Source organism: Peromyscus eremicus, chromosome 8a (genome assembly GCF_949786415.1).
Source record: "Peromyscus eremicus chromosome 8a, PerEre_H2_v1, whole genome shotgun sequence".
Taxonomy (NCBI): Eukaryota; Metazoa; Chordata; class Mammalia; order Rodentia; family Cricetidae; genus Peromyscus; species Peromyscus eremicus.
Window position 1 is genome coordinate 53,996,136 of NC_081423.1, and position 13,516 is coordinate 54,009,651.

Below are 13,516 nucleotides of genomic sequence, written 5' to 3' on the forward strand. Positions count from 1 at the left end.
TGCCACCTGGCCTCCTTTCCACTTTTTTATGCTGGTGACCTAGTGAGTTTCATTAGCGTTGTTCGTAGGAGTGTAGGTAGGAGTTTGTTTACAGAGCACAGGCCCCTGACAGTGGCTTCACCACCGAAGATAATGTCTCTTCCTCATCATTAATTATCTTCCTATAAATCTTCAGGGACTGAGGGGCCTATGTGACTCCCTCTCTCTGGTTTTCTGAGACAGGGTTTCTCTGTGTAGTCCTGGCTGTCCTGGAACTCACGCTGTAGACCAGGCTGGCCTCGAACTCACAGAGATCTGCCTGCCTCTGCTTCCTGAGTGCTGGGATTAAAGCAGTCAGGGATCTTCCTCTGTGGTTCCAGAGAGCTGCTGAGGCCGGTGTAAGGCAGAGGCATTCCTGTGTGGAGACTCTGAGAGCCCATTGTATGAAGCCACGGAAGTGAAGTCTGGATTGTGTTAGAAACCCCAAGATGTCAGGGAAGTCAGACACATAAAATATTTGCCATTGCACCTGGGGAATAGAACCAGCACAGAGAGATGAATCTTGCAGGCAGCAAAGCTGGAGGAGGCAGAACTGTCTAAGTCCCTTTATGCCAGAAATGGAGCTAGACAATTTGGTGATTTCTTACTTTGGTTCAGTTATTTCCTCACTGTGCCCCCATCCCTCCCTTTGGGAATGGTCATGTATGTTCCGTGTTATTGTATGTTAGAACATTGGGATTACAGCTGCTCGTGGGTTCTGGGGATTCAAACTCAGGTGGAGGCAGAGTTTTCCTATCCCAGCAGCCTCTCTCAAATAATCACTCACAGGCTTAATATAAATGGTAAATGCTCCTCCAATAGCTCAGGCTTATTACTGACTAGCTCTTACATTTTAAGTTAACCCATATTCCTTATTTACACTCTGCCACTTGTTGGTACCTTGATTAGCATGGCATGTTCACCTCCTGCTCCCTCTGCATCTGGCTGGGGACTCCTGACTCTGCCCTTCTGCCCAGCATTCTCAGTTTGGCTGTCCCACCTAACCTTATTCTGCTCAGCTATGGGTCAGTCAGCTTGTTTATTAAACCAATCACAGCTACAGATCTTCACAGTGTACAAAGGGATTATTCCACAGCACTCAGGTACTCCCATCGCATGGCAATTGTAAATTTTACTCTGTGTTTTAATCTCCCAGCCCTTATCTCAGAACTAGTTACTCCCTCTACCTTTTTCTTCAAATGTCTTGTTACTATTTATTTCATTTGATTTATTTATTTTGATAGTATTGGGGCTTGAATTTAGAACCTACCTAGCACATTTTTGGCAAGTGCTCCACCTCTGAGCCATGCCCCCAGCCTCCTCTGCCTTTTCTCTGTAACTGAAAGCTTCTTGTTCAGGTCTTATTTCAAAGACTATTACTTCAGAAAAGACCTGTGTCCTGACAAACGTTGCCCCAAACTGCACCACCCTTCCCAGATAGCAACTGTAAGGGAAGGACTGGTTGGCCCCGTTTGAATCTGATGCTCACTCCTGGACTAGTCAGAAGAAATGGAATATATGATTAGGCAAACCCAGGGCCACCAGTGTGCCCCAAAGATGGGGGTGGGGTGGGTGGCAGGCTTCTGTATTTGCCTAACTACAACCCTGTGCAACAGAGAGGACTATTGTGATACATATCCAGTACACAGCCCAACAGAAAGGAAAATATCACCTTGAGTTCAGCAATGGGGTAAGGTCTAGGGTCCAGAGTTCCTCGTTAGCCGTTCACACCAGTATCTGACTGGCTGCCCTATTAAAATCTGCAACTACCTACGATTTTGGCTGATTCCGTTAAAATGCTCATTTTAGAGTTGGGTGTATTGTCTTAGGCCTCTAATCTCTGCACCAGGGAGGCTGAGGCAGGAGGACTGCCTCACATTCGAGGCCAGCCTGAACTGTTAATACCCAGTTCAAGGCCAGTCTGAGCTACAGAACAGGACGCTGCCTCGAAAACAACACTCAGAGACAAAGGTCTATTTCACTGGGCATGGTTGCTCATTCCAGCACTCGGAAGGCTGAGGCAGGAGGATTCACACATGTTCTGAGGCAAAAGGAGACCAAATTTATTCAAGAGAGAGGAAGGCTGGCAAATCATACAATTCCCATTGCCTGAACAGCTAGGGAAATCACACTCAACCTGAAGATGTTTGTCAAAGCACCATTCCCTGGAGCTTTTCCTCCCCCTCGCTCCTAGATGACAAGCGTACCCTAAATCTAAGGGCCGGGGTTCACAGACTCTTGACAAGAGAAAGGTGAAATGGCACAGACACGGGGCGCTCGACACGTCCCCATGCGAAGAGAAGCGGGAGTTAACGAGTTTTCCAGCCCACGGAAACGCCAGGGGCGCGCAGAGCGGCGGCTGCGGGGCGGAAGTGCATCCTCGGAGCCGTTCTAGGAAACCCGGAGGACCCCGCGCGTCAGTGGTCTAGGGCACAGTGGGTATCGCGAGGTGCCCTGGGACATTCCAGGGAGCGGAGCGGCCCTTGCCAGCCGCGTGGAGATGGGGTGAATTAGGGCGAGAGCAGCCGACAGGAAAAGCCGGAACGGGCAAGGGGGCGTGGGCCCGCTGGCCACCTGTTCCTCCCGCGAGTGCGGCCCGCGCCGATTGGCCGCGGAGCCGCCTAGTACCGGAAGTGGCCGGCGTCCGTCGCCCATGACACCAGACAACAGCTGCGGTTGTGTGCGCGCCGCGGTGCAGCGCCCCGGGCCGGCGGAGTGAGCGTGGGCGGCATCTGCCAGCGGTGAGGCCTCTCTGGTTCCGTCATGCCCGGGGGAGGAGGGCGCGGGGCTGCTGGCCTCGAGCCGGAGTCCTGAGAGTAGGCCCGCCCCTGACTCTGGTTTGCTGTGTGACCTTGGATTCTATGGCACCAGGGGCCCTCACTCACTTGCACATGGAGAGGGTGGAGCCTGGGCAATGTCAGGGACCATCCCCAATTCTGCTTCCAGGCCTTGTCAGCCAGGGAAGCTAGAGAAGCAGAGTCCAACGTGGGTTAGAACCTATGCCTATTTTTTTTTCTCTGTTTTTAGCCCCCCCCCCTTTCGTTAGTATTCCATTCTCTAAGTATACTGCTAGAACGAATGGTGAGCAAAAATCAAGGCCCCAGTGGAATGTTGTGACAGTCCTAGCAGACACAGTATTGGTTTATGAAGATTAGTTAAAAAAAAGAAGATAGCTCAGCGGTTAAGAACACTTGCTGCTCTTCCAGACGACCTTGGTTTGGTTCCCAGAACTCACTCAGGCACTTCATATTATCTGTAACTCCAGCTCTGGGGGTTTGGTTCCCTCAGGCACCTGCATGTGTACGTGACTATGTGCAGAAACACATCTACATCTAATTAAAAGTGATAATAATAAGGGAGACCGAATTGAGTACAGAATCATCAGTTCCCTTGATCCTGGGTATCAGAAGAGGGAGATAATAGTGTCTTGGGAGGAAGAATTTTTTTTTTTGAAATAGGGTCTCACCGCCTAGCTCTGGCTAGTCTGAAACTCACTCTGTAGACCAGGTTGACACCAAAGTCTCAGAGATCCACCTGCCTCTGTTTCCCAAGCGCTGGGATTAAAGGCATGCGCCACCACCGCCCGGCTAGAACTTTTTTTTTTTTTTTTTTTTTTTTTTTTTTTTTTTCCAGAGCTGAGGACCGAACCCAGGGCCTTGCGCTTGCTAGGCAAGCGCTCTACCACTGAGCTAAATCCCCAACCCCTATATATTTATTTATAAGAGGGCATCAGATCTCATTACAGATGGTTGTGAGCCACCATATGGGTGCTGGGAATTGAACTCAGAACTTCCGAAAGAGCAGCCAGTGTTCTTAACCTCTGAGCCATCTCTCCAGCCCTAGAACTTATTTTTATAAGTAATTGTTATATGCATATAATAAGTTATATGTCGGACACTGCTCTGGTCTCTTTAGGTAGAAAAATGACCGGACTGTCTGGTTAACCCTCAAGACAACTGCAGCTTTGTTGCCCAGATGGCACACAAAACTTAATACTTACCAGGTATCAGAAATGTGCTACGTACTGACATTAAGAAGATGAGTAACATCATCCTTGCTCATGATTTAGAGCACCGGTTCTCAACTTGTGGGCCAAGTCACTACATTTTGGGGGTCGAACAACCCTCTCACAGGGGTTGTCTAACGCCACCAGGAAACACATATTTACATTATGATTCATAACAGCAAAATTACAGTTATGAAATAGCAACGAAAATAATTTTATGGTTGGGGGGTCACCACAACATGAGGGATTATATTAGGAAAGTTTCTAACCACTGTGCTAGAGGAAGGCAAAGGAATAATACATGATGGCTACATGAAGAAGTAACGTTTGTTAGGGCCTGCAGATCAGAAAGCAAATGGAGGGGACGGTGCATTACTTCAGCTGCATCTTGGAGACGTTTGCTAAGTGCACAGGTGGGCAGTAGTAGTCCAGGAATTGAGAGTGATTTGTTTTCAAAGGCCGAGAAACTTTAAAGAATGGACGGTGTTTGGACTGCAGGACGCTGAGCACCTCTGCAGCTTCCAGTTGTTTTTGGAGAATGTGAGGTAGGTGTGGGAAAAGGAAGCAGGTTTGTTCGTGAGAGCATTGTGAGCCATAGGAAGCGTTCATTCCAGAGGCCTTGCGAGGAGCAACAAACAGGAAGCGACATGGAAACTAGTTGAAAGAGGTGAGGAAGGGACGGGTGGAAGACTGGCTTCAGAGGACCAGGGGCTGCAGGTGTTCTCGGAGACTTCCTGGAGGAGCTAGTCCTTTTGCCAGAGGAGGTCACCCTGGCTTAAAAATATGTGGTGCTTTTAAGTTGTATTAGTCACAGTTCATGAAGGTATGTGTGTCAGAACTTGGTGAATGAGGTTTTCTGAGACTTCTCCCAGAGTGCATTGCAAAGACAGTGCTGATGTTGTTTAAACAAACAAAAACAACTAGAAGATGATAAGTTGGACATGATGATGATAAGTTACCGCATGTCTGTAATCCCAGGTACTCTAAAGGCTGAAGCAGCAGCATTAGGAGTTAGAGGCCAGCTTCAGGAACTTAGCGGGAGCCTGTCTCAAAATAAAATCTAAAAAGGAGACTGGCATGATGACACATGCATTTAATCCCAGTACTTGAAAGGCAGAGGCAGGTGATCTTTATGAGTTCCACACCAGCCTGGCTTACATATCAAGTTCTAGGCCAGCTGGGACTACATCCTGAGACCCTGTCTCAAAAAACAAACAAAACACCCAGAAGGGCTGGAGGTATAGCTTAGTGGTATAGTCTTTGGTTTAATCTTTAGAACTTTGAGGGGGTGGGGGAACACCATCAAAACCTAAATAAGTAACTATAGGAGACATGAAAATTTGAAAAGGAAGGCCAGAGGGGCTTGGGAAATACATAGACACTGAAATACCAGCTCCTGAAAACCTGTTCTTGGCTGGGTATTAGAAAGACATTTACTTGTAGAAATAAATAATTCTTTTTTTTTTTTTTTTTTTTTTAAACACAGCATCTCACTGTGTAACCCAAACTGGCCTCAAATTCATGATCCTTCTGTCTTGTCCCTTTTTTTTGTTTTGTTTTTATTTGTTTGTTTTTTGTTTTTTGAGATGGGGTTTCTCTGTGTAGTTTTGATGCCTGTCCTGGATCTCGCTCTGTAGACCAGGCTGGCCTCCAACTTGGATGCCATGGATGGAGATGATAGCTAACAGTTAGGCATGGTGACCCATGCCTTTAACCCCAATGCTTGGGAGGCACAGACAGACAGATCTCTGTAAATGTGAAGCCAACTTAATCTACATAATGAGTTCTAGGCCAGCCAGAGTTACATAGTGAGACTGTGTCTCAAAAAAAGATAGCCACAACTCCATAATGTATCCTTACAGTTATACAGATGATGGCTTTAATTTTGAAAGATTTCAACAAAAAGGGAGAAATCTAGCTTTGGCATCTTTCCTTGCTCCATGGAAAAATAAGAAGATGCTGGGGGCATCTGGCTCACTCAGAGTGAGCTGACAAAGAGCTCCCAAGCCTTCAGGGTTGAGATCAAGTTTTCCTGGTGGTTGTCTCCCCAGGGTAGGCTGGTGGTGGTCACCAGGGTCCTGTTGCTGACAGGAGGCTAGATAGAGAAGAGGGTAGTACAAAGGTCTGCAAAATCACTTCCTTCATCATCTGACTCATCATCCAGTCTCTCCCACTTCTCGGGCTTTTATTCTTCACTAGTCTCCAGTTTTCTTACCCTTTAAGCCCTCTCTCCACTAGTACCGCCCCCTCTGATATGAACATATTCTCATATCTGTCACCAGAGAAGACCCGTGACCTTGAAACACCCTTGTTTTGTAAGTGATTTTGCTCAGATTCCCTTCTCTGTCACTGTCACTATGTTTCAGTTTCATCTGTGGCTCCCAGTAGACAGTTTCTATCTAGTTTTTTAAACTACTGGCTCTCCCATCTGCTTAAATGTTGTTGAATTTCATCTTGAGGTTGAGAATCGACACCCACTGGGGCCTTGTGTGTGCTGGGTAAATGCTGACACTGGACTATGTTCCCAGACCTTTTTTTTTTTTTTTTTTTTAAACAAGGGGGTAGTGGATCTTGTTAAGTTGCCTTGGCTGACCTCCTATTCAAAATCTTACTAGCTCAGCTTCAGAGTAACTGGGATTCCTGGCATATGCCACCATACCTGGTGACATTAGATGCTTTTCAGTTCCCTCTGCACTGCCTTGGTGACTTCTGTGACACTATTATTGTGGCTCTTCGCTAACCATTTTTTCTTCCTGTGGCAGATTTCTTTTCTTCACCTACCCCTTTATTCTCAGAGGATGAATAAGAAACATATAACCTACTCAAGTTAGGTTAGTTTCAGGAAGGTTTAGTAGCCAAGAGGTTAATTGAGAGGGCTTGGCAAAGTGTTGAAGAATTGGGTAGAATTACTTAAGAGGGTAGAATTACTTAATTGGGTAGATTACTTAAGAGGAGTTTTAGGGCTGGAGAGATGGCTCAGAGGTTAAGGGCACTGACTGTTCTTCCAGAGGTCCTGAGTTCAATTCCCAGCAACCACATGGTGGTTCACAACCATCTGTAATGAGATCTGGCGCCCTCTTCTGGTGTGCAGGCAGACATGCAGACAGAACACTGTATACATAATAAATCTTAAAAAAAAAAAAAAAAAAAAAAAGAAGAGTTTTAATTGAGCTATACCAATAGCTCAAGGCAGTATCACTGGAAGGAACCAGGAGAATAAATACTCTGGCCATCCTTTCTTCATGCTTCTCTTGTGTCTCCTCACTGGTAGAAGCATCTGGAAGCCAGAGTACCTGTTGTGTGCCGTACAAGTTAGTGTTCCTGGCCAGAGAGCAGGGTGAAGAAAGGCAAAAGACCTTAAAGAGGTTGGAGGAAGTATAATTAGTACGACAATGGTTCTCCTTACCATTAATTCTGGATTCTAGATTTCGGTCTTCAGTCTCTGATAGTTCTCATACTGTACTCATGCTGAGTTCTCCCAAATCTCTCAAATAGTATTGACTATTTTAAGCTTCTAGACCAGTGTGAAAACTGCCTCAGTATGGATATCTCAGAACCCATCTTATCCAAAACAGAGTTTATTCACCACCTTCCTGCTTAAACTAGCTATCCCTTCAGTATTCCAAATCTTGGGCATCATTATCTATCTAATGATCATCATTGAAATTAAGTGTGATCTGATACCGTCTTTGATTCTTAACTCTTCCTTTTTTTTTAAAGATTTAATTGTTTTTTACAAGTATGAGTGTTTGCTTGTATGCATATATGTATATCATGTGCATGCCTGGTGCCCAAGGAGGGCAGTAGAGAGTATCAGATACTGTAGAACCAGAGTTGTAGATGGTTGTGAACTGTCCTGTGGTGCTGGGACTGGATCTGGGTGCTTTGCAAGAGCAGCAGCCAGTGTTCGTAACCACAGAGCCATCTCTTCAGCTCAGCTCTTCCTTACACTTCATTATCACACACCAAGTGTTACTCCAGTCCTTTGTTCTCCGTTCCGCTTGCCACTGTTGCCCTGATCTCACTTCTCTGAGTCTGGATGACGAGCCTCTTAACCATCATGTCGGCTGTTTTCAGTTCAGCCACTGAACGTCCACTACTGTGCATCTGCCTGACATTCTGCTTTGAAGAGAGACTGTGCCGCTCCTTGGCTTCCGAGCATCCCACTTCTTTAAAGGATGAAGTTCCATACCTGTTCATTGCCCCGTGAGATTATCCTTCTATGGTTTATATTTTTACTGATCCTCAGGTTGGCTGAACGGCACAAGTACTCTAACCTAGTGAAAGAGCCGTTTTAGGATTATCTCTACATTGTTTGCCAGCTGACTTTCTTGTCATTTGGAACTCACTTCTGTGGCAGGGACAGTGAAAGTCTCAGGACTATTGTATTAGTTAGAAATAGGCTGGACTTCATATAATAACGTATATATACTTTAAAACATTTTTTTTTAAATTTTTTATTTGAGACAGAGTCTCACAGTGTCCAGTCTGGGCTCAAACTCAGGATTTTCCTACTTCTGCCTTAGAGTACTAGGATTACAGATGTGCATCACTATGGCTGAATATAATTTATTTATTTATTTATTTATTTTATTATTATTTTGTTTTTGTTTTTGTTTTTCGAGAAAGAGTTTCTCTGTGTAGTTTTGAGCTTTTTCCTGGAACTCACTCTGTGGCTAAGGCTGGCCTCAAACTCACAGAGATCCACCTGGCTCTGCCTCCCGAGTGCTGGGATTAAAGGCGTGCGCCACCATCGCCCGGCTAATTTATTTTTTGAAGCAGGGTCTCTCTATGTAGTCCTAACTATCCTGGAACTCACTATGTAGACTAGGCTGGCCTCAGAGCCCCTGCCTCTTGACTGATGGGATTAGAGACATGTGCCACTATGCCTGGCAATAATAAGTTTGTTTGTTTGTTTGTTTGTTTGTTTGTTTGTTTGTTTAAAGAATCTTAATGCCTTAGCCAGGGCATTAACTTTTTCTGTATTGCATATAAGAAGTCCAGAGGCAGGCATTCTGGGCATGGTATGACAGAGTGATCAGGGCCCCTAGCTCTTTCCAGCTCCGATTCCCAGTCTTAGAGTATGCTGGTGTATTCATAATGGAAGGTGATGCTCCAGGTATCACGTCACGCCCCAGGAGTAGCAGTTTCCCAGTCATTCTGTGCTTTCCCTTGCACATCACAGTGTCATTGGGCAGAGTTTGGTCCAGTGACTAAATATGTAAAGAGAGCTGAGGAAAACACACACACACACACACACATAATTGTTCTGTTGTGAAGTGGGGGAAAGAAGATAACTGGCAGGCAACTAAAAGTTTTTGTCATTGCTTTTAAAAGTTTTTTTAAAAGTATGCTTTAGGATTTATTCAGTGTTAAACGGGGTGGTGGTGGCACACGCCTTTAATCTAAGCACTCAAGAGGCAGAGGCAGGAGGATCTCTCTGAGTTTGAGTCTAACTTGGTCTACTTAGTGAGTTCCAGGATAGCCAGAGCTACATAGTGATACCCTGTCTCAAACTGCTCCCCGCCAAAATCCCCAAAAATGTATTCAGTGTTAAGGAAAGTCTACAAAGGGGCTGATTATAAAACTAATACGTAGAGATCTGCAGTATTGCCCCATATTTAAAAATAGCCAGTTAGAAAACAGAAGAACGGGCTGGAGAGGTGGCTCAGCGGTTAAGAGCACTGGCTGCTCTTCCAGAGGTCCAGGGTCCAATTCCCAGCAACCACATGGTGGCTCACAACCATCTGTAATGAGATCTAGATGCCCTCTTCTGGCCTGCAGGGACACATGCAGACAGAATACTATATGCATAATAAATAAATCTAAAAAAAATCTTTAAGAAAACAGAAGAACAACTGAGTAAATGAAAAGACAGAAGCAAGATGAATATAAAACCAATATTAGGATAAGTTTGAATATTTTATGAAATTACACTAAAATTTACTTGGAAAAATATTTGTGGATTTTCAATAAATATCAGAAAAAGAAGACTTCTGAAAAGTAAGTTCAACAACATTTAAAGTATCTTTTTAGTTATTATCTCATAGCATAGCCTTGGCTAGCTTTAGTTATTATCTCATAGCATAGCCGCTGCTGGCTTCCAGCTCATGGTTCTTCTGTCTTAGTCTCCAGAGTGCTGGTTACATGTACCTTCCACCATGTCTGTCTCTTTTAACCTAGCTTCAGTAGGTTGATCAGTTTGCTGTTGGAGAAAAAAATAGATCAGTAGAACTGAATGGGATCCATATGGCATTTTAAATTTGTAGGAAAAATAATTATTCAGTAAATGTTATTGATACAATTCATTCATCATTCGGGGGAAATTAAAGATGGACCTCTTTATCCAAATATAAAGGGCTAAGAGTTAGTCTTATGCTGATTATAGCTAAGTCATGTGAACCCGTTCGTAGCTGGAGAGCTTTTCTCTCCGGGTCCCACCAAGTCCCGCCAGTCCCAGAGCCCACTTATAAAAAAACACACAGACACTTTCATTATTTAAACTGCTTGGCCATTAGCTCAGGCCTATCATTGTCTAGCTCTTACTCTTATATTTAGCCCGTTTCTATTAATCTATACTTTGCCACGTGGCTCGTGCCTTATTGGTACCTTACATCTTGCTTGTCCTGGCGGCAGCTCCAGCCATCTCCCCCCTGCCTTCCTGTTCCCTCAGTTCTCCTCTCTGTTAGTCCCACCTATACTTCCTGTCTGGCTACCGGCCAATCAGTGTTTATTTATATAGAGCGATATCCACAGCACCTGTTGAATAGGTAACCAGTCTATACTGTGGCCTGCTCTATAGGGCTGTTGGGTAATGCAGAACTAGACTAAGAATATACCCTCTTGTGTGGCTGTTTCATCTTAAACTCAAAAGTTATTTCTGTTAACTTGTCACTTTGCTTTTTTCTTACCCTTTTCCATATACTCTTCTATTAATATGGCCATTAATTTCCCTAAATGTTTTCTTTACCAACTTTGAGTTCTCCCCTGATTGTTAGGGCTGTACAACTTTTCCCAGGATCTCTTTGCCATACATTTCCTTTTTGAGTCTTTAACATTCTGCCTCGGACGGTTTTTCTCACTTCTTGAGGTCAGTATCAGCTGTTTGGCATGTCCACCATGTAGTGTCATTTAGATAGGACACAGCAACTTCACATGCTTACCCTCTGTCATTTCAGGTTGTGATATGGGGACTGAGAAGAAGGAGGTGCTTCCCAAGGAAGACATTTCTGAAGAGTCTGAGCCACATGGGCCAACATTAGAAAAACTGTCACAGGAGGTTTACCAAGCTCACGAGTTTGGAGCAGCAAGTGAAGAAGACATGTTAGAGGGGCGTTTGAGAGCGTCTTCAGAAGAGCTTATAGAGCAGATGTCTCCTCAGGAGAGAGACTTTGCGTCAGGGTTAATTATCTTCAAGAAGTCATCCTTAGGTGAGAAAGAGCAGGGTAATAGTGGGAGTGACAGAGTTGGCTACGGTCTGAACCCAAGTGTGGTGCTATGCCATGGAGGTACTCCAGCAGAGAGGCTTCGTGTGTTTGCTACTTCTGGCCAGAACTTCATGGAGAATGTCCAGCTTCATAAGACACAGAGGACTTCTGTGGGAGAAAAGCCTCACACATGTAAAGAATGTGGAAAAGCTTTTAATCAGAACTCACATCTCATCCAGCATATGAGAGTTCATAGTGGAGAAAAACCCTTTGAATGCAAAGAATGTGGAAAGACATTTGGAACTAACTCCAGCCTTCGAAGACACCTGAGAATTCATGCTGGAGAGAAGCCCTTTGCTTGTACCGAGTGTGGGAAGGCCTTCATTCAGAGCTCACATCTTATCCACCATCATAGAATTCATACAGGAGAAAGACCTTATAAGTGTGAAGAATGTGGTAAAGCCTTCAGTCAGAATTCAGCCCTTATTCTGCACCAGAGAATCCACACTGGGGAGAAGCCTTATGAATGTAACGAGTGTGGGAAGACCTTTAGGGTTAGCTCCCAGCTTATTCAGCATCAGCGGATTCACACCGAGGAGAGATACCATGAGTGCACGGAGTGTGGCAAAGCCTTCAAGCATAGCTCGGGCCTTATCAGACACCAGAAAATCCATACTGGAGAAAAGCCCTACCTGTGCAACGAATGTGGGAAAGGCTTTGGTCAGAGTTCGGAGCTTATCCGTCATCAGAGGATTCACACGGGGGACAAACCCTATGAGTGCAGTGAATGCGGGAAGACTTTTGGCCAGAACTCAGAGATTATTAGACATATTAGAATTCACACTGGGGAGAAGCCTTATGTATGCAAAGAATGTGGGAAGGCCTTCAGGGGTAATTCAGAACTTCTCAGACATGAGAGGATTCATACTGGAGAGAAACCTTATGAGTGCTTTGAATGTGGTAAGGCTTTCAGGCGGACTTCTCACCTAATTGTCCACCAGAGAATACATACTGGGGAGAAACCCCATCAGTGTAATGAGTGTGCAAGAACCTTTTGGGATAACTCTGAGCTGCTGCTGCACCAGAAGATCCATATTGGAGAGAAACCTTATGAGTGTAGTGAGTGTGAGAAAACATTCAGCCAGCACTCCCAGCTTACCATCCACCAGAGAATTCACACTGGAGAAAAGCCGTACGAGTGTCAAGAATGCCAGAAGACCTTCAGTCGGAGCTCTCACCTCCTCCGACATCAGAGTGTTCACTGCATTGAATGACCTGCACCCAGGAGGGATTGTGGAGAGGCTGAAGTCGGTTTCTTCATGTGTTCATAATCTGACCAGGTTCCTAGAGGACGGGACCTCCCCTGCCCATCCACTGAGTAGTTGGCTGAAAGTGATGAGGCAGTTTTATGAACTATTTATTGAGAAGTTTCAGTGTTCTGAATTAAATCATAAAAGTTGTTTCAGGCCTTAATTCTCCTCTGTCCTTCTTTCCTTCCTTCCTTTCCCTCTCCACAGGGGTCTGCACCTGGGTCTAGCCTAAATTGTTGCTCTCTGTGAAAGTGAGGACAGGGCTCACCACTCCTAAGGACCACAGAGTTGACTCATTGTCTCCTGAGATGTTAGAACATTGTGAACGAGTCTCTGGTCCACTGGGCAGCCTGGAATACTTTAGTAAGCTCCCCCACTACCTGATTTTCTTTTTCTAAGCCTTAAAATCTTCCTGCCGAGCAGTGGTGGCACACCTTTAATTCCAGCACTCGGGAGGCAGTGCCAGGTGGATCTCTGTGAGTTCCCAGCCAGCCTGGTCTACAGAGTGAGTTCCAGGACAGGTACCAAAACTACACTGAGAAACCTGGTCTCAAAAAAAAAAAAAAAAAAAAAAAAAATCTTCCAGCGAGGTTATCCAGTTCCCTTGAACATGGCAACATTAATGAAAAAGCAGGAAGCTTGGGTCTTTTCACAGCTCCTGCTAGGCTTCCTTATTTATTTGAAGAGGGTTCCATGGAAAGGAAACAGCTTACAGGATGGTAAGTGAAAGCCTAAAAACCCCAAGGAAGAACCAG

The 13,516-nt window shown here is 45.0% G+C and overlaps 1 protein-coding gene across 1 annotated transcript; it reads left to right on the top strand.

The window, feature by feature from the left end:
* Positions 1 to 2,436: 2,436 nt before the first annotated feature.
* Zfp3 (ZFP3 zinc finger protein) lies at positions 2,437 to 13,201 on the top strand. The gene is made up of 2 exons (XM_059269481.1): positions 2,437 to 2,759; positions 11,203 to 13,201. Exon 2 carries the CDS (start codon positions 11,211 to 11,213, stop codon positions 12,723 to 12,725), a length of 1,515 nt encoding a protein of 504 aa, XP_059125464.1. The 5' UTR covers positions 2,437 to 2,759; positions 11,203 to 11,210; the 3' UTR covers positions 12,726 to 13,201.
* Positions 13,202 to 13,516: the final 315 nt, after the last annotated feature.